Genomic DNA, 26,735 nt, shown 5'->3' with positions numbered 1-26,735 from the left:
ATCAAGTTTGTAATTGAACCTTTAAAAAAACAAACTAATCTACGTAGCGATTTTTTATAATTACCGTGAGAAATACAGTGAGATTTCTGACAGCGGTTCCATTTGTTGAAACTTTGTTTTTCCTTTATGCGAAATTTGATAAAAAGGACCCTAATTAAAAAGATTCAACATTTTTTATTTTACATTGATCCTACACAGGAAGCCTTCAGGAAAATGATTTCCCTCAGGGCCTATGTCATCTTTGGGGATGCTGTGGAGAAGGACATATTAAGGAAAAGAAGGATAGCAAGTTTTGGGAAGGAAAAAGGTACGAGAGGTGGTTAGGAATCAGTATGTCCAGAAGCGACGTATAAATCCATCCCTACCACTGCAAGGCGATGGGTCGAGACAGTCCGAATGAAGACGTCGAAAATTGTCACCAAAAGTAGCGAACCACTTGGGGCGACCGATGGAAAATGTGTTGGTTATCTATATAGGTTATGTATATATTCCAGGCTCCCAAATTAAATCATATTTTATTTAAGAAACTTTTGCGTAAGTAAGCGAGTGCCATTATCTTTTGAGTTGAAACAGCTATATCAACAGTTATTTATTTTTATATTAATTAACGCCCTTTTTCTGGGCTTTTACATGTGAATATTAAGAAATATACATTATTTACTGTACATTACTGAATTGCTTCATTAAAAATATTTAATATTTGTTTAAAGATAAATTGAAGATGTCCACTGACTTGGTGTAATTGTTTCCCTCAATTAGTATTCTGGGCAACGAGGAATACATATGGTAGTTAGTCCCAGAATTTCTGCACTGAAATAAATCCTGACTTCTAGTATTACGTTGTGGTATCCGGGAACTTATCAATTCTAGCAATACCGGACTATCAACTAAATAATTTAGAATTTTATATAGAAACACCAAGTCATTGAAAATTCTTCTCCAACATAATTGCTGTAGTACCCATTTTAAAATGTATAAAATTGTTTGGTTTAAGGATGCTTTAAATACTGCGACATATTTACTATACCTGTTTAAATGTCCACCAGCCATAATCTTTGTATGCTGTTATTTCGTTATTATAGCTAAAAATAACCGTACGATGTTCTGTTTATATTCGTTGTTTAATAAAAGATTAGTAAAGGGTGCGTATTTAATTCCTGCTAACGTATTAGAAGTAATGCGTATGAATCCTCAATATATGTCCATGAAAAGTTTTAGAATATAATTGACTAATAGTTTGTTGTTTTATATTTTTTCAGAATGCACGTTTGGGGGAGTAGGTCGCGAACTGGGCTCCACGTGGTTTGCTGACCTCGGCCCCCCATTCGGGGTCATGTACTGCATCAAGTGCGAGTGCATCCCTGTAAGTACAAACTACCCCATATTTACTAACCAACTGCAATATAATACTGTTCAACCAACACACAGCCAACCTGCCAAATGGAACAGCCTTCTTTGTTCCATGCTACGTAAAAATATGCCATGTGATAATCTTAAGGTTAAGAGCTTTTCTTTGAAGCTTTGTTATAGTTGAATTAAGCATTTATTCGAACAAGAAAATCTGGACTCAGAAATGTTGCTTGGATTTTCTATAACTAATAAAGTGGAGGCTAGCTAGGTAACTCAAACCAAACTTCCTTTTTTTCTTTTCCCTAATCCCTACCCAACCATAAAAAATTTCAATGGGAATTACAAGTATGAAATACCACTTTATCAAATAATAATGAAGTATTTTGTTGAATTTAGCCAAAGGGGCTACCATTGGCTCCAGTAAGTTAGAAAACTTATACTTCTTCATAAAATGAAATGAATAAGTTTTTATTAGTTTTAATTTGATCAGAGGCTTAATTTGTTGTTTGCGGAGGTCTCTTCCTCTTTGCAAATATTTTTCTATCCACAAAAGTGAGTGCGCGGAGAGGTCCCGATTTGGGTACACTCACAAAAAAGAGCTTTTATGATCCGTAAAAGGAAAGCGCCACGGACAAAGCCCGACTGCCAAAGCTCCTTGAAGCGTGTAACGAGCTTGTCTTGTAAAGTTCATGTCGTGCAAATGGCCAGACGCGGCTTAAAGTAGGTACCGACAAAACAGAATACAACCTCCCAGCCAAAGGCCTTACTTACAAGACGAGATGAATTCAACTAACATGGACGGTATTTAACTTTATTCGGACTTGAATGAAATTCCAATATACCATCACAGAGCTTTTATAATAATAATAATACTTGGATAACTTGTATAGCGCCGTTTTTGTGCAAAAACACCTCAAGGGCGCTGAACTTGAACATTTCTCACAGTTTCTAGCAAAACCGACTGATTTACACGCGGATGTGATGCTGTGTAAGTTTGTATCGTACGAATTAATCATAGCGAAGAAATCGCTTTAAATGTCAACACAAAAATGAATTAAAACTTCTCGTATTGTGTAGAGATAGTATATAATATATATATATATATATGACCGGTCGGTGGCCGAGTTGACATCGCGTTTGGTTCCCACCCAGGCGTAGTGTGTTCAATTCCTCGGCTGGCTAAGTCCTCCATCACAACACAAGCAACATTTTCAGCTTACTGTGGTGGTAGTAGGAGATTTTCAAATATTGTCAGGTTATTCGTAACCCGGGAATGTTTGTCTTTCTTTAAAAAAAAAATAAATAAATAAAAAATATATGTATATATATATATATGTACATATATATATTTTTTTTTAATGAGTGAATAAAATTTAGTGAACAAGTGAAAATATAATAACCAAATTTATTATATAAGCCAATTGTAAGTCTCACACCAAGTACAATAGCCAGTCTCTCTTTTTGTGGCATAAGCTTAAAGTCGCTTACAATAAAGCTTATCGCCGACTATTCCGCCTACCGAGATACTGCAGCGCTACGGAAATGTTCCTCGAGGGACGAGTGCATTCTTTCAGAGCGCTTCTCCGCCACCACATAGGAAGCTTATAGCGCAGACTACGCCAATCATTTAACACTATCATCACTACCATGGTTGACTGGATAGAGTTCCCCTGGTGGCCCTATGGAGACGGGAGATGTTCAAATACCATTCATTAGCGGCTGCTTGCACACATTTTTCACTTGTATTCCGCATTTTTTGTACCTATCTATGTATTCTTATTCATAATTTGGGGGAACAGCGACAACCTGCGACACTTGTTTTCATACCTATTTATGTAACTTTTATACAAAAAAAATATTACTTATCTGAACGTTTGTCGTTGAGGATTTCATGGTTGTACATTTGCTTTTGTCTTGAACTTTTATTTCAAAAATAATAAATTTTAGGTGAAAAAGGCGCTAGGACAAGATTGCAGAAATAGTATAGAATTGTAGTAATGGTTTATGGCTTTCGTAGTTCCGGCCTTCCGATCAATGCGTTCTTTTCTTTGAAAGCCGCGCCCGCAGGGTGCGATGTCTGTGACTCATGTCGTACCATAGAGTCGAGACGGAGAGCGCAGTCCATAGAACATAGGCCAAGAGCTTAGAGCATGGACCCATGAATATAAAAGGCCCTGAAGCTATTTGAGAACAATTTGAAAGCGCGGGGGGAAATATGTATGAAAAATGTCGAAACATACTTAATTTTTTAATAAAATCCCATTGCGTATCATAATAACAATATCATAATAACAAATCGTATCATAATAACAAATATAAGAACAATAAACCTGTTATTGTAAATACAAAAAACTCCCCACGAAACTAACATTTTACTACCAAAATGTTAGAGGTTTGCGTACCAAGCTCAACACCCTAAGGTGTAATATTCCAACGATAAATAACGATGTGTACTGCCTAACAGAAACCTGGCTTCATGAAAATATATCTTCCCCTGAATTAGGCTTCACCAACTACGATGTTTACCGGCTGGATCGTGAAAATATTATTGGCGGCGGGGTTTTAATATCGATCAGAAAGATGTTCCATTCAAAACTATTAAAACTAAAAAATAAAAACATTGAACAAATAGCTATATTAGTGAAACTCAAAGCAACAAAAATAATAATTGTGTGTGTGTATATCCCCCCCCAAGTTAGTGCTGATGTGTATTGTAAACATTGTGATGAAATTGAATCTTTGAAATTGAAATATCCTGATGCAAAATTAATAATTTTTGGGGATTTTAATCTCCCAAATGTAAACTGGGTACAACCCACCGAGTCTTCAAATCCCATCTCTGCTAAAGCCCAATTAATCATTGATATCATCAACTTTCTCAACCTTAAACAATTAAATCATGTTAAAAATATAAATGACAGAATTCTTGACCTTGTCATATCAAACATAAATAATAGTAATGTCAGCGAATCGCGTGAATCAATAGTATCCATTGACTCTCATCATCCCCCTTTACAAGCGACCATTTATTTGGCACCCATTGAACTCCTTAGTCCCCAACCTCCCGTTCACGAACTAAACTACAAGAAAGCCGATTATAATCAAGTGCGGTTATATCTTTCTTCGCTCAATTGGTCCCGCATTTTTATGTCTACAAACGTAGAAGAAGCAACAAATGTGTTCAACTCAAACCTTTATGATACTATTGAAAATTGCATACCAACTTCTATTGTAAAACGTAACGACTGTTACCCAAAATGGGTTAGTACTGAACTAAAAAAACTCATTCAATGTAAAAAAATTGCCCACATTAACTTTAAATCCGATAACTCCACTGACTGCTATAAAATTTTTTCTGTTTTACGAAATAAATGTAAAAGTCTATCTAAAAAATGCTATTCAGATTATATTACAGATGTAGAGCAGACTATCAAGTCAAATCCAAAACATTTTTGGAATTATGTGAATTCTCTTAAAGACAACAACGGCTGTCCTCGATCAATGTATTCAGGGCGAAAACATGCTGACAGTGATCAAGAAATAGTTGACCTCTTTGCTGATCATTTCTCAAGTGTTTATGAACAGAAAAATGATAATGTAACTATACCTGAATTTAAATACACCAATGTAACTGACATATCAACATGCCACATTTCTCTGGATGATGTTAATACAAAGATCAGATCTCTAGATTGTAAGAAGGGGTCAGGTTCTGACAAAATTCCACCGGTATTCATAAAGGAATGCGCTCAGTTTATAGCAGCTCCACTTCAACACATATTCAATCTGTCACTTCAAACTGGAATATATCCTGATCCTTGGAAACTTAATCACTTGACACCTGTATTTAAATCAGGTGATAAAAATTGTGTTTTAAATTATAGACCAATTTGCATACTGTCTACCACCCCGAAAATGTTTGAAAGTATTGTCTTAGATAAAATTGCTGTTAAGTTTAGGCATATTATTACTCCAGAACAGCATGGTTTTGTGACCGGTCGGTCTACCACAACCAATCTTCTATTGTATGAACACTATATCTGTGAAGCTTTCACGTCTCGTGCACAAGTAGATTCAATATATACTGACTTTTCAAAAGCCTTTGATAAGTTAAATATTAATATCCTTCTCGCGAAACTGCAAGCCCTTGGTATACATGGATCATTCCTAAAATGGTTGAATAGTTACCTCTGTAACCGCGAACTGATGGTAAAATTAAATAATAAAGTCTCATATAAATTTAAAGTAACATCTGGAGTTCCTCAAGGCTCTCATCTGGGCCCACTTCTCTTCGTATTGTTTATAAATGATTTATCTTTATGTTTCGAAAATGTCAAATTCATTCTATTTGCAGATGACCTAAAGCTTTTTAAGATTATAAAATGTTTAAATGATGCACTTATCCTTCAGCATAATATAGATAGACTTGCTAGCTGGTGTGAAATAAACAAATTATTCCTAAACGTAAAAAAGTGTTTCCACATGTGTTTTTACCGTTCACGGACTCCAATAACCATATCGTATTCAATTAACAATAATGAAATTGCATTAGTACCATTTATCAAAGACCTTGGTGTTATTTTTGACAGAAAACTTACCTTTGATCGTCACTGTGAAACAATTTCCAATAAGGCCATGCAAATTCTAGGTTTTGTAATGCGTAACACAAGGACTTTTCAAAACATTGAGTCAATTAAATTACTCTACTGCTCTCTTGTGAGATCGCACCTAGAATATGCATCTCCTGTATGGTCTCCGATTTATACCTGTAACTTACACCGCTTGGAGAAAGTACAAAGAAAATTTCTTCGATACGTTCAATTCAAATTGAGACAGCCTGTAATTGATATCTGCTATAATACATTAATGTCTGGTCTAAATCTACCACTTCTTTCTACCCGGCGAACTATTAATGACATTCTTATACTTTTTAAATTACTGAACAATCTCATAGACTGCCCTCAAATGTTAAGTGTTATAAATTTTCGTGTCCCTGTTAAATCAACTCGACTCCACCATCTTTTCCACAGTGACAATCATAGCACTAACTATTTGTATCATTCACCGTTGGCGCGTTTTCACCGCACTGCCAACACGTATACAGACCTTTTTGATCTTTTCGAAACCTCACCGTCTTGCATCAAGGCAAAAATACTTGGTTATGAATGTAATTGATATGTTTGTGAAATGTTAAATGTCTGTTTGTACTGCATCATACTGACTGTTGTGTTCTTCTTTATGTGTAACATATATATGGTGTTCTATACATATACATTCCACATATATACATATATGTGAAATGTATATGTATAGCATCAATAAAAACTGCTTGTGGATGTATTATTTTAATCAAAAATGCTATTTCTAATTGTCTCTGACAGCCCTGAACTGTGTACTTATAATCCCATGTTTCACATTACTGTAAAAGCCTTTTATGGCGTTTAATAAATAAATAAATAAATAAATAACAATTAAAATTTGAATAGTTCATTTTATGCGACATTGCACACAAATCGTATCAATAGTTTGTCATACAAGATGACTGCCAGGCAATTTCCTCTCAACCTAGATTTGTATTTAAAGTCATACATACAAAATCGCACTAATTATCTGTCCAGAGCTTTTCAGGTTTATACATGGACCACAGACCATAGAGCTTGTAGTGTATATTTTAGAGTTGGAGCATGCTGATGTGTTGCCGGGTTCAGGTCCAGTGGCTGAACTGGATAACTATTATTATTACGATTGTAGTCTAACTTCTGTTGTGATTATACCGTATACTATTTGTTGACTATAGCATTCAATTTGAATGGGTGACCTTATTGAACTTGAAGTTTTAAGTCGTGTGAAGATAAATTTGGAGCATCCTTGTGCCACATGGTTTGAAATCATTATTTTTTAATATCGCGCTTTTGGGGTATTATAGCATAGGAGACTATTCTCCTACATGTGACTGTCTATTGAACTGTTAAATTCATTAGCTTTCACTGAACTGAACTGTACCTTTGTACAAAATAACAAAATAAGTCAGTATGTTCTTTATTAACTGCATATAACTTTTCCATTCACATAATGTGTTAAAAACAGTTTGTTTCACATAAACATAATACGGCAGGATGTAATACAAATGTGGAAAAAGATAATGAATTTGATACTTTTAAGGAAAGGATATCAACGTTAATTAATAGCAGAGCACAAATGCAAAAAAAAAAACAAAAAATAGACCCAAATAAAGTCAATGACGAAACAATCGAAAAGGGCAAACATAACAATAATTGTAGCACTGAACTCATTTACATCATTATATTAATTAAGGTATTTAGGCTATAGCAAAAATTGATTAAGCCTTGAATCTTAACTATAAAGAAGAAAGTCAGTATTTATGAAGCAGGAAGGTGCTTCTAACAGTGAGTTCTAGTGACATGAAGGATTTTTTATTGTTGTCAATCGCACTTATAATACTATTATATTTCGATCAAACCTGTGAAGCTCTGAACTATCAATTATAATATTATTTCTGTTATTAAAAAATTACTTGAAGTATTTGATTAGGATCTCATGAGGCCGGTATGTAATGTATTATTTTACAAAATACCACTTTATAAATAAAGTGGTTTAAAACTAAGTCTTTGTTTCATTTTGTATAATGTCAAGCCACAAAGTGTTTGCTTTCTTCGATAATGTATTATTTTAACCTAATATATTATTTTTTTTCTTTTAAAGAAAGATAAAAATTCCCGGGTTACGAATAACCTGACAATATTTTAAAATATCCTTCTACCACCACAGTTAGCGGAAAATGTTGCTTGTGTTGTGATGGAGGACTTTCAGACGAGGAATTGAACACACTACGCCTGGGTGGGACCCAAACGCGATTCCAACTCACCTTAACTGACCAACTGACAACTGACCGGCCTAAAGAAACTAAATTAATATTTTTGAATCCAAAAAGATGTGCCCATAGAAAGGAGATGACACGTAATCATTAATAAGTATAAAATATTACACATATTTTTAATCTTTGTTTTTTCAAGACATTAAGCGTCATTATTGGTGGACTAAAAGCATGCATTTAGCGGCCAACTTAGCCACAAGCCACAAGACAGGTCAAGTTATTAACGAAAGCATTGACCCCGCACATTACATTGATGCATTCGCCAACACATTTCACTCCAACAAACAAACAAACAAAACATTCATAATAGTATGTTATGTATGTTATGACTTATTATGTATCTTATGTCACGAGCGCGGGGACAATAGACATTCTTAATGCCGAAATACATACTATTACTACTTTGTAATATTTGTATGTACTAATTTATAACTTGGATAGTGCTCGATAAGTCCCTGAATGAGTCATCGACGTGTTAAGACCTGTACTCAATTTTTCGAAACATTATTTTTATGGCTTAAAATTAATTATATTAGTCATTTTTTAAATAAGATGATTAAAATTGGAAAAGAATAGACAATGTACGACATTTATTATTATATCATTTATAACTTATAAAGGGATTATAACCGGTTGTGTGATTTTGAAGTTCCATATATAAAATATTAACTATTTCAAATTTCGAAATTCTTTCTTGAACATAAGTATAATCAATTATAATTAGCATACCGGCTGCGCCAATGGTATTTAGTATTTTATTTGAGAAGTAGATAATGTAGAAACATTCTGTTCTTCTCGTAACATAGTTTATTAATTGAAGCACCAATTTAAGGGACTACCATTATGGCGGACTAATGTATAACTTGGATGATGGTCTGGTATTGAAAGAGACAGTGATATCGCGCTACCCTATATGAAGGCTCATCTGTTGTGGTCTCACTCTAACACTATATAAAATAACAAAGCATTTTTCTAATCCCACATTGGCTTTGCCTGGGTGTCGAATGGTGCGAATTGATGTTTATTTTTTCAAATCGCTCTAATAATAATAGGTATGTAGATGATTTGTATAGCGCCGTTCTTGTAAAAAATCACCTCAAAGACAGTGATCACATTAGATCCCATTTCTAGTAATTATCTATTTTTCGAAGAAAGCCAACACTTTTTGGCTTGACGTTATATGAATGATTTTTTTCCTTTGTTTTAAATCACTTCATTGAATTATACAGGTCGACCGGTTTCGGTTGCACTCAACCTTCTTCAGGACAATATATAATTCTATGGTCCTGAAGAACGTTGAGTGCAAACGAAACCGTTTGACCTAAATAACTCAATAAAGTGGTTTAAAACAAAGAAAAAAAATCATTTATTTATTGGTACTGTCACATATTCACAGTTTTCCCTATTTCAGTACAATATGCACACTCTATCGACTAAACAACCGTATAACTCGTAACTCGTTCGATGCTCAATATGAGATACCAGCCTACTTCTGCTAGATCTTCAACTCCTCGAGACGGAACGCGGAAATCGTGAGGCAATCATTTAATCGTTTCCAATGTCGCACTAAACTTAATACATGACACAATAGTGAGAGCTTTGTGTCTGGCTCTGGCGGCTGCCACAAACAGACGTTGGAGTCATTGACTACATTAAATATGTTCACTTTTGTAAAATTTTAATCACGGTTTGAGCTTTATCTTGACTTGTCTCCGACAATGCTGAGAATTGTGACCTTTCTAGACTTTTCCTTTGACCATAAGGTCATTACAGCGTTTATGATCTTGATAAATTGACAATTGCAAACTATTTTTTTGTCCAATGATATCACGAAGTTCGTTTAGAGTAATAAAATTAAAACTGCTATCAAAATATTCAGTTTCTTTCTGCGCGACATTATTCATATAATTAAGCTTAAATATGAAACCTTTGAAGATGCCCATCTGAATGTGATACCGGTCCGATCATAAATAAAAAGAGAGGAAGAATGTTAAAAAAGTGTTTTAATCCATAAAAAGTCATATCAGCTTTACATGTGGTCAGCAATATGAACCTTGCGGCATGTTTCTGTCTCTCCGTTGGTATGCTGTTTCGTTACACGTATATGTTGTTATTTATTTCCATTTACTTTTAAGACCTCTCTCCTCCAGTATCAGTTTTAGAAACTCAAAACTATATACGCATTTGCCGGTTTTTTAGAGGATAGTAGTGTTACATATTTCAATGGATCTCATCAGCTTCCTTGTCAAGACCAACTACCTTTCTCAAAGTATAGTAACGAATCTCAAACATCTATAGGATGAAGAAATCACACATTTTTCCACTATCGAGTATTTCTCAACATCCTTACTTCTTCGGTATCTGTACGGCGGTAAAAACAACCTCCAAACCTTTTTTCTTCACAGCATCTCCACTAAAGTCTGTAGTTACAGCCAGTAGAGGTACTCCTTGTAAACACCATTGTAGTATTATGGTTGTAGTGGTAACGGCTGTGCATGTAGTGAGTGTACAGAGGCTGCTAATCTGTACGTATCATCTTTCTTTCCATCGATGACTCACCGCCGATCCGTCTCGTATCGGCGTATCGTGTATGCACTGTATAGCACAGTGTTTATAGGTGTATGCAGCCATATTGCCAATATAAGTAGGATAATTTCTGCCACAGGGTGTGTACGGCTTTACCTATAAAAAAATATTATTTTGTAAATTTCCTCGAATACATATGACATAGATATGTTCTCTTACAAGACGCCGATATTTATTATTGAAACCAAAACCTTCAACTACATCGGAGAAAACTAATTAGGACAAATCACCCTATGAGCATTTTGAAATTATGGCAATAACAGTTCGTTATGGTTTGGACATTATGGCAATAACAGTTCATTGTGGTTTTGATATTATGGCAATATCAGTTCGTTGTGGTTTTGATGTTATGGCAATGACATTTCGTTGTGATTTTGATATTATAGCAATAACAGTTCGTTTTGGTTTTGATATTATGGCAATAACAGTTCGTTGTGGTTTTGATATTATGACAATAACAGTTCGTTGTGGTTTTGAGAGCTTTCAAAGTGTATTTTCATTGATCTTACTCGTATCTGACAATAGTCATGCGGGTCATGCCCTCGAGAGTTCCATCGTAACCTCTCTTTCTGTTACTCTCCCTCATTTTGTGATAGTAAGGGGGAGGTTAATATTTCAAGTTGGTGAACGATAGTGAAACAAAATTCTGACGACCCAGTATAAGTTAAAGTATGCCCCTTGTCATGCATATGTAATTTGATCACCCTGTCATTGCAGAGCTCCAATTCTAAAGGAATCGTGTCTTAACCCTGCAACAGAGGAACATGCTGGAAATACCCATGGGCCCTCATTGTTTTCTATAAGATTCTGATAGACAATATATCGTAGATCTGTAATAGACGCATGTAAAACCTCCATCTTATTTTTAGCATATCTTCTTAAAGCTTGATTTGAATCGAGCTCAATTGATTCAAACAATTTACCGACATTATTCTGTGCATTGATTGGCAATCCTAAGGAGGAAGTCTGCAACTAATTTCAGTAATTTAGTTCCGCTCATTTATCAAAAGCAAATATATAAATATACATTTGATTTTGATTTCAATATTTCAGCTCTCCAAAGCGGAGATTTTAGATGCTATTAAGTTTGTTACCTGTAGCAGTATTTTTACCATTATTATACATCTATTTTAAATGTATTTTGGACCGCCATTTATTTCACATATCAACTGCTGTAATGCTATCCAATTTAAGAAAAATGCGTATATGTTCGCATGTATGTACGTGATTACCACCAAAAGTTAACAGAATGCATTGTCATCGACAACGAGTGTATTAACCGAGTTTCAGCTTGCTCGGAAATCGGTTGCAAACTTGTCTATTATTATTAATTTTCGTTGGTGGAATATCATTTAAATGTAAAAAACAGTTACTCAAATATCAATTAATACGACCAAAATATTATAAGCTGTCAGTTAAAAATGAATTATTAACTTATTAATTATTGTTCAATATTATTGAATACAAACATTTTAGTTAAAAACACTTAAATTACATAAATATTGATGTATACAAAGTTATATATTTTGTTTAAATTAAAATTACGAAGTGAATCTGCAATGATTGAAGGAAATATATTTACTAGGTATTAAATGGTACTAGCTGATGAAAACGCGCTGCCGCGGTTTGAAAACTATAACGATTATTTTTTTAAATAACAGAGGGCGCCACTTCAACAGTCTAAACTGTACAATCATTAAGATAATAATTACTGTAATGTTTAGATTATTAAATTAACTTTTTTTTATATTTCTAAATATTATCTTTTTCGTTTGTCGTTTGCAGTGTTACCAATGTTAGGGGTCTGCAACGTGTTGGTACTGTTAGTGATTGCTTTAAGATTTATTACAAAGTGATGTTTGCTCTGCTGCAATCCTCCGCCAGCAATAACAATAAACCAGTAAATATTACCTATTGAACTAGCAAATCGTAAATTCAGAACAGGCTAGAAGGCTTCCCGAAAGGTACCCATATACCGAGAAGTGATTTACTTTAAATTATATTATAAACTCTGCAAAGTTGTTACTTTAGTACTGCTAACTACATAAAAGCAATTCCGAACGGTTTTAAATTGGCGGTATTATTTCTTGGGACTTGTCAGATACTTTCTAGGTCGACAGAAAACTGTTTTTGAAAACTGATGGTTGACTTTTGAAAAAAATTTTATGTGAATACTGCACAAGGTTCCCAACTGCTCCCGACCGTCGGAAGCCAGTGAGACAATGGCATCCCCAATTGGGGAATGTTGTGAGGTTGGAGGTAAGTGGGGAGGCGAAGGTAATGGGGAGGAGGAAGGTGGGGTGAGTGCTTGGCTATTCAGATGTGGTCACTAAACACGACTCAAACCATTTCAAACAACGTTTCAATTCTGAATGGTGGTCTTATACTAGGGCGACACTGAGAGTATCTTCCACTCGAAACGTGTCGCAAGTATACTATATATTATTTATTAAATAATAAATTGTGCAATAACACAAATTAATCAAATTTACTTGCGTACGCCAGGATTAGAACCCGCGTCCTTCGGATTGCTAGTCGAGAGCCTCCGCCTTTCAACCACAGAGCGGAGGCCGTAAATGACTTACCTATATTAGAAGTTTTCAATTTTTTTTAAATTTATTAGGATTGATGTACAGGATTTTCCAATAAGAGGTGTTATTTTGATATTCAATCGTAAAAGATCAATGTTTTCGTCGCTTTTGTGGCACGTAGCGCCGTCTTGTTGAAATTAAACGTTGTCCAGATCAATACCATGCAATTCCGGCCATAAAAAATCATTAATCATCTCTCGATAGCGCAATCCATTCACCGTAACTGTTGCTCCAGCCTCATTTTCGAAAAAGTAAGGTCCAATGACTCTTCCGGACCATTAACCGCACCAAACAGTCACACGTTGAAGATAAAGAGGCTTTTCAACAATAACTCTTGGGTTTTCCGAGCCTCAAATGCGACAATTTTGCTTGTTGACGAAGCCACCGAGGTGGAAATGGGCCTCATCACTCAAGATGATTTGCATTTGATTCACTCAAGTGAATTTTAATAATTTCAATGCGTTGTTGAAGCGTGTATTGTTCCATTTTTATTAATGGCGTAGTTTTTACTTGTCAAATGTTAAAAAATGACAGCTTTAAAAGTAACATCTAACGAAATAGCGGGCTATTCAAAATAACACCTCTTATTGGAAAACCCTGTATTAACTAACGTAACTTCATTGTATATTTAAAAATAGAAGAAGATTCGCATCAACAACTTGCAATGAAAATATGAAATACATGAAGACAAAGATAACATTTCTTTTAGTTTATTACTTTTTTAAGTTTATATGTATTTAAATATTACAATAAATATACAAATTATTTTTACATAAGACACAATGTCTCTTTGCAGTTGAGGAATAATAATTAAAATCTTTATAAGGCCGTAAAGACACAGAGTTCTCGTTTTTCGTGAGGGAATTCAAGCTCATATAATGAACAAAATTTTGTGTGCAATAACCATAAAATACATAACAAAAACAAAAAAAAATCGTTTTGATAGGCCTAATACAGATGGTGTTTTATAGATTTTCCGAGCACGGTCGCACTGTTGATATCCAGACCGATGTTGATTCCGCAATAAATCACAATTCGATATACGCTGGCAATCCTGGCGCACGTCTCTATGGCTAAGGCTACGTAAAAGTACTTGTAAATACTTAATACCAATAAATTCACAATTTCGAATTGAAATATTAACTATGATATATATTGGCAATCCGCATCTAGTTCACCCTCATTTCTTAATAAAACAATTATTTTGCACGATTATCGAAAAAGTTGTGCAAATTGTCAGCTTATCCGATATTTTGGGGGCCGCGCTAAAAGCAGTGACTTTTGTCTACCGAATATCGGAATCATATTCTGACCGTGTTCGCAAATATCGCTAACTGACCACAGATGACGGGTTGACATAGGGCTTTATCGATCTCCGTGCTAGACCTACGGTTGCGGCCGTTACTTTTTTATTATTTTATTTTTCTCTTTGATATTTTCTTCGAGATTTGTTGATAGTATCATCCCGAATGATTAACGAAGCAAATATGTCTGCCAGGACAAAATTATGCGGCGTAGTTATTGGGTGAATCATAATATTCTTCAGACGAAATATTTAAAATTTATGCTAGTTTTTTGTAATACAGTACTAAGTCATACAAATTCATCATAACATAATGTTGGGATTTTGTTTTCCCGTGGACGTTCAGAGACATGTGGATAGTAATCATCGAGCAAGTTTCCTGTCAGTGAAATAATTTAATAATGTTCAGTTGGTGGTTTCAATCATTTCTCTTATTGGCCCGGTGTCATCGCGGCTGTCACTTTATTAATACACGCTTAAGGTATCCCGCCAAAACTGTCACATAAAAATATATCAAAAACTCATAAGTCTCTCCCACCACTCCCCAATTCCACCCCCCGCTTCGGACGTCGGCATTCCCCGCCTGGGGATTTTTATTTGCGGAAAAAAATGTTTATTTGGCTCAATACGATAATTCGGGCGCAACGTCGATATTTCATTTTTAATAACATTTAATACCACGTAAAATCGAGAAAAAACGATTTTTTAAATTAAATCGCAGATCTGTCGGTGGTCGAGTGTCATTCGCGGATTATAAACAATGGGTATTTATAGAATCTAGATCACCGCACTGTTTTCAGGGGTAATTCTCATACTTTGCGCTAAATTTTCCTGGCTCACTCGTTATTTATTCATTTTTCTATGAATAAGTAACAGCACACAGCGAAGAATATATCCGGTGGTGCAATTAAGCCAAATATTAATTGGGGAAGTGAGACAGTATTATACAATTTCATATCAACTAACTTAACAAACTGTTTTTTAACAAACAAAATTAACTTAAAACACGATCACAAAATCAAATACACTTATCGTCATCTACTTACACGACTAAATTTGGAATTAACTCCTTACAATACATGGCACATAAGCAATATAACCTAGTAATCTAAAACTTCCGGCAACGAACAAAAAAACATTGGAAAAAGCTCTTAAAAGCTATTTCCTCAGCAGTTGTATTAATGACGGACACATTCTTTCTTTGGAATTCCTAAATAACTTCTGCGTTTATTTATTTCAATGTATTTATGTTGTCTTGTCTTTAATCTAATGTTGTCTTTCCCTAAATGAGTTTTGTAAACTCACTGCGAATAATACATTATAAATTTGTTATCATTTTTTAATGTATTGTCTTATAATAAATAAAAAATAAAAGTGAAAACTTATTAAATACTTACGATAGATGGAAAGGCTGATAGAGATATCAAAAGAAGAATTAATGCAGGTAACTCTATTAATGGAAGACTGAATGCGGTTAGCGCTAACAACAAAACTGTCCAAAGAAACGAATCTTTCGGTCCACAATGCAGTGCTGGTACCTACCCTGATGTATGGCAGTGAGGTATGGAACTGGCAGAGAAAGAATTACAGTAGACTGAATACTGTAGACATGAGATCTCTGAGGTGTATGCATGGCAAAACAATGCATGATCGTGTGAGAACTGTCTAATTCCGCAAAGAATGTAAGGGTGATGTAAGCGTAATGAGTAAAATTAAGAAAGCGACCCTCAGATGGTTTGGGCATGTAGAGCCAATGAACGATATTTATTAACAGAGTTATTATTACAAGTTGGCGGTTTTTAACTCAATTTACATTGATGTATTTTCCAGGTGACAACTCTCCATCCTCGCAATTTTCTGTATAGCTTATTATCAACAATGGTTTACAGACATTTATATGTTTAGTAAAAAATTGGATTTGTTTTTATTTCGACATTTTTTTTACAATTAATGTAACTAACTAACCATTGCGCCGTTTCCCGCATGGGCAGGGAGAGAAGACGGACCGCCAAAGAACTTAGTCTTTACGCACACTCCTTTCCTCAGTCACATTCATGCATCGTCTCATACTTACTTTTCTGTTATTTCGACCCTTGACATGGCCCGACTATCTGGTTCACTCGATCGTGGTATGTCTTCCTCTGCTACCATTCTATTCGTCCTTTTGCTCTACTGCGGCCGAGGAAATGTATTCGACTTTGGGGATTTATGTTTGAGTGGACTCGGCTGTGACTCACTAAAGAGGATCTTCTCTCGCGATATCGAGAACTTAAGAGATCTGGTTCTGGTTAATAATACGTTAGCAAAGTATCACTCTTATTGCCGAGTACAGGGGGCACCCTGAGGTGAAAATCCAGCTGACGTAATCTTCTACACTCGTGGAAAGTTGCCAAGTTTATTTGATTTACATCCGTCAATAAAATAAGATTTATTTAATCAAGAATACTGCTTTCAATTATTGAGACACACGGTGTTGCCATCATCGAATCAATTCCCGTTCTGATCCAAATCCACTAAGAATCTTTGATATTTCATTTCTATGTTGTGGTTTTAATATATCTTCTCGGCGAAGCTTAAAATTGAACGCACGCTCATTTCAAACGAATGTCACATAATTTTTTTGTGGAAACTTTTAGCATTTTTCAGACAAACAATGTTCCGCTGAGATTGTGACAAGGGAACCCGTAACAAAGCTTTTGATCTTCTAGAATTTTTTGACATTGTATTGGGCCATCAATTACGTGGATACGAATAATGGCTGCTGAGAAAACAGTAAGTGGATTATTATTGCCGAATAACGAAAACAAACTCGTCAATTACTCATTCAACACATTAAACTAGTCCGCGGCGCCTCGCTATACATTTCGCAGGAATGCCGGAATGTGACACGCGAATTAAAGCATTTAAATAATCTCAAAGGATTCAGTAATGTTGACAGAAGCTTTCTCTCACGAGAAATTCGCAAGAATTTGCACTAAATTTAATCAATCGAAGACAGAGTAGTCTAGTAGTCTGATATACCGTGTTTATACTTATACAACATATTTATCAGCATGGTGCTAAAACTTTTAATTGAACTTTTATTCACTTTTTATGTGTGATGATTCAACAACACAATAAAATAAAGTAATTTGATAATTATTTTATAGTTTTTGCATTTAGCTCGTTATATTTACTATCAATATTTTAGAGACGAACCTGACTTAATTTAACCAGTGATTCATGACATTATTTTTAGTAAAAAAATAGAGAAAATTTATGTCTATTGTTACATTTTTGGATGTTTTTTTCATTTTTTTGCTGTCGACTTTGGTCACTCAGCTAAGTAATGACTAATGACCCATCACCCAAACCGACCCTAACTGTCCAATATGTACGGAGTTTTTTTTGTATGTTTAGTTGAGAAAATAACAACCAAAAATTTCACCGAAGACCAAAATTTCGTTTCCTTTTTTACTCCAAATAATGCCGATATTCTGCTAAGAAAGTCGGGTATACTTACTGGGGCAGCTTTTTAGCTGGTTACTACCTATATAGCTCTAAACCTCAGATTACCCGATATAATCTTTAAATTCCTTTATTATTGTAATGTAAAGTGTCCGTTTTGATGCGGTTATTAAATCGGTTAATATTTTGCTATACTTTGCTGTGGAATTTTGCGGTTTGTTAAATCGAGCAGAAAGAAAATTGGTTAACCAAGATGAACAATTTCCAACAAGATAAATTTCCAACAAGATTATTAAGATTGACTCATTAAAAACAAAAAATGTCTAGAAATTGTTTCATAGTGAATGCCAAAGAAATACAAAAAAAGATTATTAAGATATTTAAACACAGTTGTTAAGGTAAAAACAACAAGGATTGTTCATTGGTTACCTAGAAGTTCGAATATAAACGTCTGGCTATAAGTGAAAGGGACTTAAAATAAGTGCAAGGGAGAAGACACCTAAACAATTCATTGTAACTTGAGTGTCTGCAGTAACAGCATTCTTCCACGTAAATAAAATTTGGCTAAATCGTGTCGTGTCGTATCGCAACAGCTGTTTCAATCCTCAAAAATTCACCAACATCATGATCATCATCAGTGCTTTGGGCCGTTGGCGGGTGACTGGCGGGCAGTGGTTCGATACCCGCTGCAGCCATTACCAATTACCCTGACTGCGTCGGCTCGGTGGGAGATACTGAGTACTGAATACTGACTCTGAGCTGCCGCTACTAGCTGCTTTCTACTGTCCAGTGGCCAGCGTGCAGCGTCCAGTGGCCGGGCTCCATATATGCACCGAACCGCGTTGCATATATGGAGCCCGGCGAGATGCACCGTTCAACAACTGCATTGCGACGGCTATCTAGGGCTGTGGGCGGGTAGGGCGAATCAAATTCTCGCCGCTAACGAAATGCGACCTGCGTGATTGCGATTGTTACCTCTTCTAAGCGAGCAACTCGTGTCAGACTGGGCCTTGGTAGCTGGTCCAGCAACTCGGCAGTCCTCTCTCCCTACGGAGACAACAAGGACACGGCCAGATGTGTTTGGTTTGTACAAGGTATATTATCACATGCCGCTTTTTCTATAACGCTTACTTGGTCCTAGCAAAGAAGTGAAACTCTCCCAGCTTCGCATTTGATCGACCTCTAGAGTTGCACTAGGTTCTTACTAGATGTCCATAGAAACAATGTACCTGTGTTATTTATTCAATAAGTAAATAAAGCGAAAAAGAGTCATAGGGTGTGCAGTATAACATTGCTAAACTAACTAACTGTTTAACCATCACGCCGTTTCCGTTTCAAGGCCGACAGAGAGGACGGACTACCAAACAACTCGGTTTTGGCACACACACCTTGCCTCATTCACATTCAACATTGTATTATGCATAGTCTTCTGCTTTTCTGGCTCTTGACATGATCCGACTCAAGTATTTGGTTTTGATCTATAAAAATTAGATTAAAAATGTCTTTTTTGGTGAAGTAGTAGTTAGTTTATTGTTTCGTGTTCCAATAGAGAGATACGCGGATTTTGTCTGAAAATACGTTTGTCAGTACCATAAGATTTCCGTAATCAAATAATCATAGTTTGAAGAAAATATCGGCATAAATATTCTTCATATTAAGGAAACGATTAAATAACTTAAAAGTCTTGGGTAATATATAATTGGTTAAAATAATGGGTCCATTATCAATAAACAAAAAAAAATTGTTACAGTCCCATTGTTATTAGACATGTTCCCTTTTCTCCGTCCGTTCCATCTCCTCCACGCAATTTTCGTTAGTCCCTAATCACGCCTCTACCCCCGCTTCAACACTTAAGTTATTCAAAACCATTAGATGTTCCGTAGAAATGAGCAAAAGCTAAATACGTTATGCTTTTTCTTCAAAGCCGAGTCCTCAACAGTTTATTATAAGCTTTTAGATTCTAGGTGATTATCTTCCGTTCCGATCACACAGACCTCAGGGGAAAGCTTCGGCGGTGATGACGGAGCATCCATCAACACCTCATTCTGTTGCATCCGTCAGTCTAATCTACATTCATCATCAACACCATCAGTCCACATTGCTATAGTACATATTATTGACTTTATTGATGTGAAGAGAGACGAACCCGGAATTATTGTATTTCTGCTAAATGATCTGGTACCGTTAGATCACTTGGGCTGTAAAAGGAACAAAGTTGAGATTAGAAAATAATGACTCCTGGTATTTACAACAAAGTGAAGATGTTTCAAATAATGTATTCATGTCATTCCTTTAATTCATGTCATTCCTTTAATTCTTGTCATTCGTTTAATTCATGGCATTCCTTCAATTGATGTCATTCCTTTAATTCTTCTCATTCCTTTAATTCTTCTCATTCCTTTAATTCATGGAATTCCTTCAATTGATGTCATTCCTTTAATTCTTCTCATTCCTTTAATTCTTCTCATTCCTTTAATTCTTCTCATTCCTTTAATTCTTCTCATTCCTTTAATTCATGGCATTCCTTCAATTGATGTCATTCCTTTAATTCTTCTCATTCCTTTAATTCTTCTCATTCCTTTAATTCTTCTCATTCCTTTAATTCTTCTCATTCCTTTAATTCATGGCATTCCTTCAATTGATGTCAAATCCTTTAATTCATGTCATTCCTTTAATTCATGTCATTCCTTTAATTTAAAAATGTTTTTTTTTAAAGGTTTCTTTATTAATTGAATTGTTTGTTACATGCATTGAGGATTTTTCCACCACCATGCTAGGCACATGCCCGTGTTATGGTGGTTTTACTGCACACAGAGAAAAATGATTTTTGCTTAATTATAAATTATTAGCCGTTTCCTCATAAACTGTTAGTAAATTCGTAATTTATCGGAACAAGTGTTCATACACCTGAAAATATTATAATTTTTATGAACACGTGTTCCGACATCGTAATAGTTTTTACCAAAAGCTTATTAGGAAACCTATTAATTCATTCGTTAAGGTCCTGCAATCCCGTTTTTAACCCAATACTTTTAAGAGATACTTCATAAATTAGCATTAATCTGTTTAGCATTGTACAGGTACACTGTGTTTTAAGCACCTTAAATTTTGTATACGACTGAGTCTTACTAAACTACCGACTATTGTAATTTTTTAATAACACATGATCACATTATGAACAAAAAATAAAAAGAGACAAATAATATCCTGTTACGATTTTACGAACAACCTGACTATTTTGAATATTTGAATTCCTTCTACGTTTTAATGTTGCTTTTGCAATGATGGAGGACTTTGGTAGCAAAGGATTGAACCCGACGCCTTTGATCACTCAGCCACGAACCGGTCAATTATTTGAACCTACATACGCTGTGATTCTGAATAGAATAATCAAACTAGTATGAGTAATTCTTTGTGACAGGCAAAGGTACGCAATTATTATGTATGAAAGAAATTTAATCAAATTATTGTATAAACTTGTTTGCTTGTTTATTGTTGCTGACAGACGATTAATCTATAATATTGATAAATTACACAAGTTTCTAGTTTCTTCCCATTTACAAGCGTGCAAGTAATTACTGGAATCTTTTAAATTCTGTACAAAATACACGTTGCAAAGCACATGCAAATTCAAAATAGTTGTAACTGTCGATACAATCAGCTGGAAACTGGTTCACTTAGCAGACATCACTTTATCAGGAATAATATGCATATTGCAAGGTATAGGTCTCACTTTACTTTACCCGTCTTCTGCGCTCCCAGCATCCCAGCCCTGACAGGCAAGATTATTTGCGCTTTCCTGGGAATCAAAGCACTGAGCCGGAAAATCGAATACCTACAAATACTCGAACATTAAGAGAAGTTCGAATTAGAGTAGTTTTCGGCGTCGTTAAACTTTGAGAACATTAAAAAAATACTTTTGAAAACATGAGCACAATTTAAAAATTTTGATTGTCTCTTTACTATACCTAAATTAATCACATCCTTTTTCTTAAACATTTGAAAAGATTAAAACAATAAATCTATTTATTTGTATTTTTTTGTTAAACGAATATTTCAAAGCTCAATAGTTAGTGATGGAAACTATGTAAAAATTTGGGGTTGCTGACCAAAAAATTCAGGTCCAAAAAGGGTGTCATTTCATGACGCCAGAGATTTTGAGAATAGATTTCTGCTTTACCTATAATAAATTAAGATTTCACAGTGAAAGATGCTTCAAATTATTGGAGTAACCTTATCCAAATTTTCAGAACTGTATTACTGTAAGCCCCCACATTCAGAATATCTACCGATTTGTAACATATTTCTCTTTAACACTTTAAGTTTTTAAGTTCTTAAAAAATATGTTATTTTTTATGATAATATCCATACATTTGTAAAGCCGAAACGGTAGTTATACGAAATTCCCTCTATTGAAAAAAATCGTAAAGTAAGCTCTGAACACTATTATTAAAACACGTTTGTTCAGTTATTTAATATGTTGTAGGTGTGAAAAAGTTCACAGTGTATCTTTAAATGCAACTTAAGCATTTTTCGAGAGATTTTTGCTCTATTTCAAATGTGACGTGTTTTATTAAAATTTTCTCTTTTTAATATTAGCGCGCTCAATCTAACATTCGTATTTCCATATCTCTCTTTCAAACCATCTTTGGACGCTTACAACGGAGCCTTAAGTTCTAGGTAATGCAAGACGCCAATATGGATTTAATATATAATTATGAGAAATTAATTCAAAATTTCATCATTCTGAGGACATCATCCTGAAAGTTTTTGTAATATTTGAATTTCATTATCCAGAAAACCTTTAAAACCGTTCGTTGGGTGGAATAGGAATTGGCTGTGATTTTAAATTTCATCTCGCGAATATGACTTCCAACCTTGATTCGATGAGAGGTAGCATTAGTATTAGAACGCCAAACGCCTCTGATATCACCATCTGACCCTGGGCTGTGTTCAGGCCATAAACGCCAGCCTAAACAGAATGTGAATCACCATAATAACAGACTTCCTACTAGTGTTCATACCTGAAGAGATTCACAATGTATTGGGTCATTGTTTTAAAATTAAATTCATCCACTCGTCGCTATCAAAGCTGAACCGAACACAAAGGGGCGTCTCCACACGTTGCGGATCGAGGCCATAGAGTGATCTATTCCGCAAAATCTTGTAAACTCATACATAATGCACACATTACTTTGCTGCTTTTTGCAAAAACGTGTGATATTTCGCTTGCATTGTTTTTTTAATTGTGTTATCGAATAATGTGTATACGTCTAAAGGATCATTTAATATCTTGTGTTTGGCAAGCAATATTGTGTTTTGTCTTAGCTGATAGATCAAAACTACATAGCTCAAGATGGAAATGAGAAGTGAAAATATATGCATTAAGGTCTAGAATTTGAGACCTAAATCATGCAGTAAGACTAGCTGAAGTCAGAGTTTTCCAAATCAAATGTCCAAATTAATTTTTCTCTTATTTTGAAATAGTTCTAGTGTACCCGGCGATGCTTGACTTTTCTCTGCTTTAATTAAATTTAATATGCATGCATTGCATGCTCTAAATGGTAGTGATAACCCTATCAAAATACGTTGAGAGGTTTAGAAGAACTAAGCGCACAAACAGATAGCGACTTTTTTTATACTATTTATAGATGTCAAGTGTGCGACATTTCATCAATAAGTATCAAAATTCTACTTTAAAGGGGCGGAATAGGGGGATAGGGTGGTTTTTCGAAATCTCACGTGGCCAGTGACCTTTCTTTTGATTTGTAGATCAAGTGTGCAAATTTTCATCAATCTCGGAATAAAATTGTATATTTGTATAAATATCGCTCGCCATGGACACCCTTCTTTTTATATTTTGACATTATTGTTACAATCAACCACTGATAGTTTCACGATTTTGGTAGATAAAGTACAAATTTGAAAACTTTTTTTTTTACATTTCACATAACAGCTGTTTCGCTTTCTGATGACATTGATAAACCTATAAACGATACATATTAAAAATAGACTACACGTTTTACATAAATATTATCATAGCGTTTGTTCGTGGCTTCACCACAGTTGACCGTGCTTATGGCAAAACAGCTATCACATCTAAGAAAAAATTCTTAGTGCTGCTATTTTAATTTGGGAGGCGGGTATGAGTACCGCCGCCCGGGAACCATTTATTGATTTACAACAATTTTGTGTACGTGTGGTGACTTAGCAGGAGTTCCCGGGTAAACGGATGAGGTTTTTTTAGGTCTTGGCGGTGGATGCGTTTGCCCACGAGGATGATCGGGAGGGACTGGTTGAGGTAGACCATTTGACGTCTCCAGCAGGATTCTCTCGATCCATCGCCTTGCACCGCAGTGGGAGGGATGGATTCATACGTCCGTCACTCCTGAACCCACTGACCCTCATATTCCTATCCATCCCTCATAATTTTTCCTTCCTAGAACTTCCTCTACTTCCTTTCCTCGAAAAGACCGTCCACACGGCACCCCCAAAGATGACACGGGCTCTGAGGGAAATTATTATAACTATAAGGGCCTCCGTGGTCGAGGTATAAGGCTGTTTACTAGTAAGTCCGAGGTCGCGGGTTCGAATCCCGGCGTGCGCAAGTAATTTTTATTTGATTATTTAGTGTTATTTCACAATTCACTCATTCACATTGCAGAGTAAAAGATACTTTCAGTAACGCCCTGTTAAAATCCCACCATTCAGAATTGAAACGTTGCTTTTAATGGTTTTGGCCGTGTTTGGTGAACAGAAATGAATAGCCAGGTACTTCCCACCTTTCTCTTCTCCATCTCCTTCCCCTCCACTACCTTCAGCCTCACAACATACCCCAATTGAATATGCCATAGTCTCACTGGCTCCAAACAGTTGGGAGCAGATCGGACATAAAACGGTTTCACACAAAACGGGCTCCCTGTGTGGAGCTACTGTAAAAAGAAATAAAATAAAAAACTATAAGAAGATTATAAATCGAGATTTTCGTTGCATTCAAAATGATTAGCATAGTTTGTATTTTTCTGGCATTTTGAATGGGTGGGTTTGTGTGACTCACCCAGCATCAAGAGGTGTGTTCTTATTATTCCATCACGCGGATATAGTTTTTATGTTAAAAGCAAGCTATGCTATGTCAAATGATGTTACTTAAAGAACTTAAGACGCAACGGGAGGTAGACTGACATAATACCGTGACCTTTAAAGCTACGGTATGATATGACTAATTCCGATGAGTAATATTTTTTGAACTTGCATACGCATCAATATGTAACACCTAACAATTCTATAATATGTATATCGCTTGCAAGGACTAGGTATTGAATATTTCAACATCGATCACGCCGAAAGTATTTATAGTATATCATAAAAAATGCTTCCAAAATCCTTATTTAAATGTGACAATGTACTTGAGCATTTCAAACACTCGATGTAACTAGATAGTTAGTAATAGATACGCAGATGTGGCGGATCTATTTTACTTCACGGAAAGTACTCGGAGAAAAATTAGTATTTTGCTAATTTATTAAAAATCTCTTCAAATTATTGGTATTCCCGTTAAAAACGGGATATGCAGGCCTTACGATTGAATTAATAGGTTTCCTGACAAACTTCTAGTAAATTACGGATGTAGAGTTTATCAGGAAACCCATTAATTTGTCGTAAGGCCTTCAATCCCGTTTTTAACCGGAATTATCAACAATTTCAAGAAATTCTTATGTATTTATTTATTTATTTAAACGCCATAAAATGGCTTTTACAATAGAGTGATTACAGAACAAGTAATGTGTACACAAAAATATTGTTGCAAGTGATACAGTTGTTAATAGAAGTGCAGTTAAACAATACATAATTAAAATAAATATCTACTAGTGTAGTAATAGTTGAATGAATACTAGGTTTGTATAAGACCTGACATAAATCACGGCATGAGGTGTTTATGATAATGAATAGTAAATTAGCAATATTCATTTTTCTCCATGTAGGTAGAAGAAGGTTATACTATCATATCTCTTCAATCAATATGAATATACTCTAAAGTTGCTTATACTTGTATATTATATTATCTATATACTTTATTTCCTACTTTTATAGCCTTCTAGAGTTTTGTACTTCCTGCCACCATTTTACGATCAAATGCCACAGTTAATTGTTATTATTTTTACTATTAGGTATTTCTAGTATTTTCTAGTTCTTGTATACTATAAAATGCAATTATTGTTTATGGTATATTAATACCGTAGATATTTAATAAATAAAAATAAAAGTCCCGCAGAACAAAATATGTCTGCAAGTATCAATAGATAAGCGTAAATTCAATAACTGTATTTTTTTTTGTATTAGGCAATTCACCCTAAAGAGAGTGCTTTTTAACTGTATTTAATATTAACGTTTTTATTGTTGTCAAATTAATTTAATAATATTTTGGCAAAACAAATAATATTAGTGTGTCTAAATACATTTGATTTATTCCTCTTATTGGCGCCAACCTTTTAGAATTTGTTTACTCTTTTTCGTCTCCGTGTTCATTTGTTTGTGTCAGAATTAATAATGATCTAAAAATAAC

The 26,735-nt window shown here is 34.9% G+C and overlaps 1 protein-coding gene across 5 annotated transcripts in view; it reads left to right on the top strand.

Annotated features, from left to right (window-relative positions):
- Window positions 1-26,735, top strand: part of sog (chordin short gastrulation) — a 274,775-nt gene that overhangs the window by 170,206 nt on the left and 77,834 nt on the right. For all 5 annotated transcript variants that reach the window (XM_089636915.1, XM_089636916.1, XM_089636917.1 and 2 more), the window contains exon 3: window positions 1,260-1,363. In XM_089636915.1, the coding sequence (XP_089493041.1) occupies window positions 1,260-1,363 (104 nt within the window). The remainder of the gene's footprint in view (window positions 1-1,259; window positions 1,364-26,735) is intronic.

This window comes from Hesperophylax consimilis, chromosome 10, assembly GCF_061612785.1.
Source record: "Hesperophylax consimilis isolate HC1 chromosome 10, BYU_Hcon_1.0, whole genome shotgun sequence".
Taxonomy (NCBI): Eukaryota; Metazoa; Arthropoda; class Insecta; order Trichoptera; family Limnephilidae; genus Hesperophylax; species Hesperophylax consimilis.
Note: the sequence above shows the minus strand (reverse complement) of the source record. Positions and strands in the feature narration are given on the sequence as shown.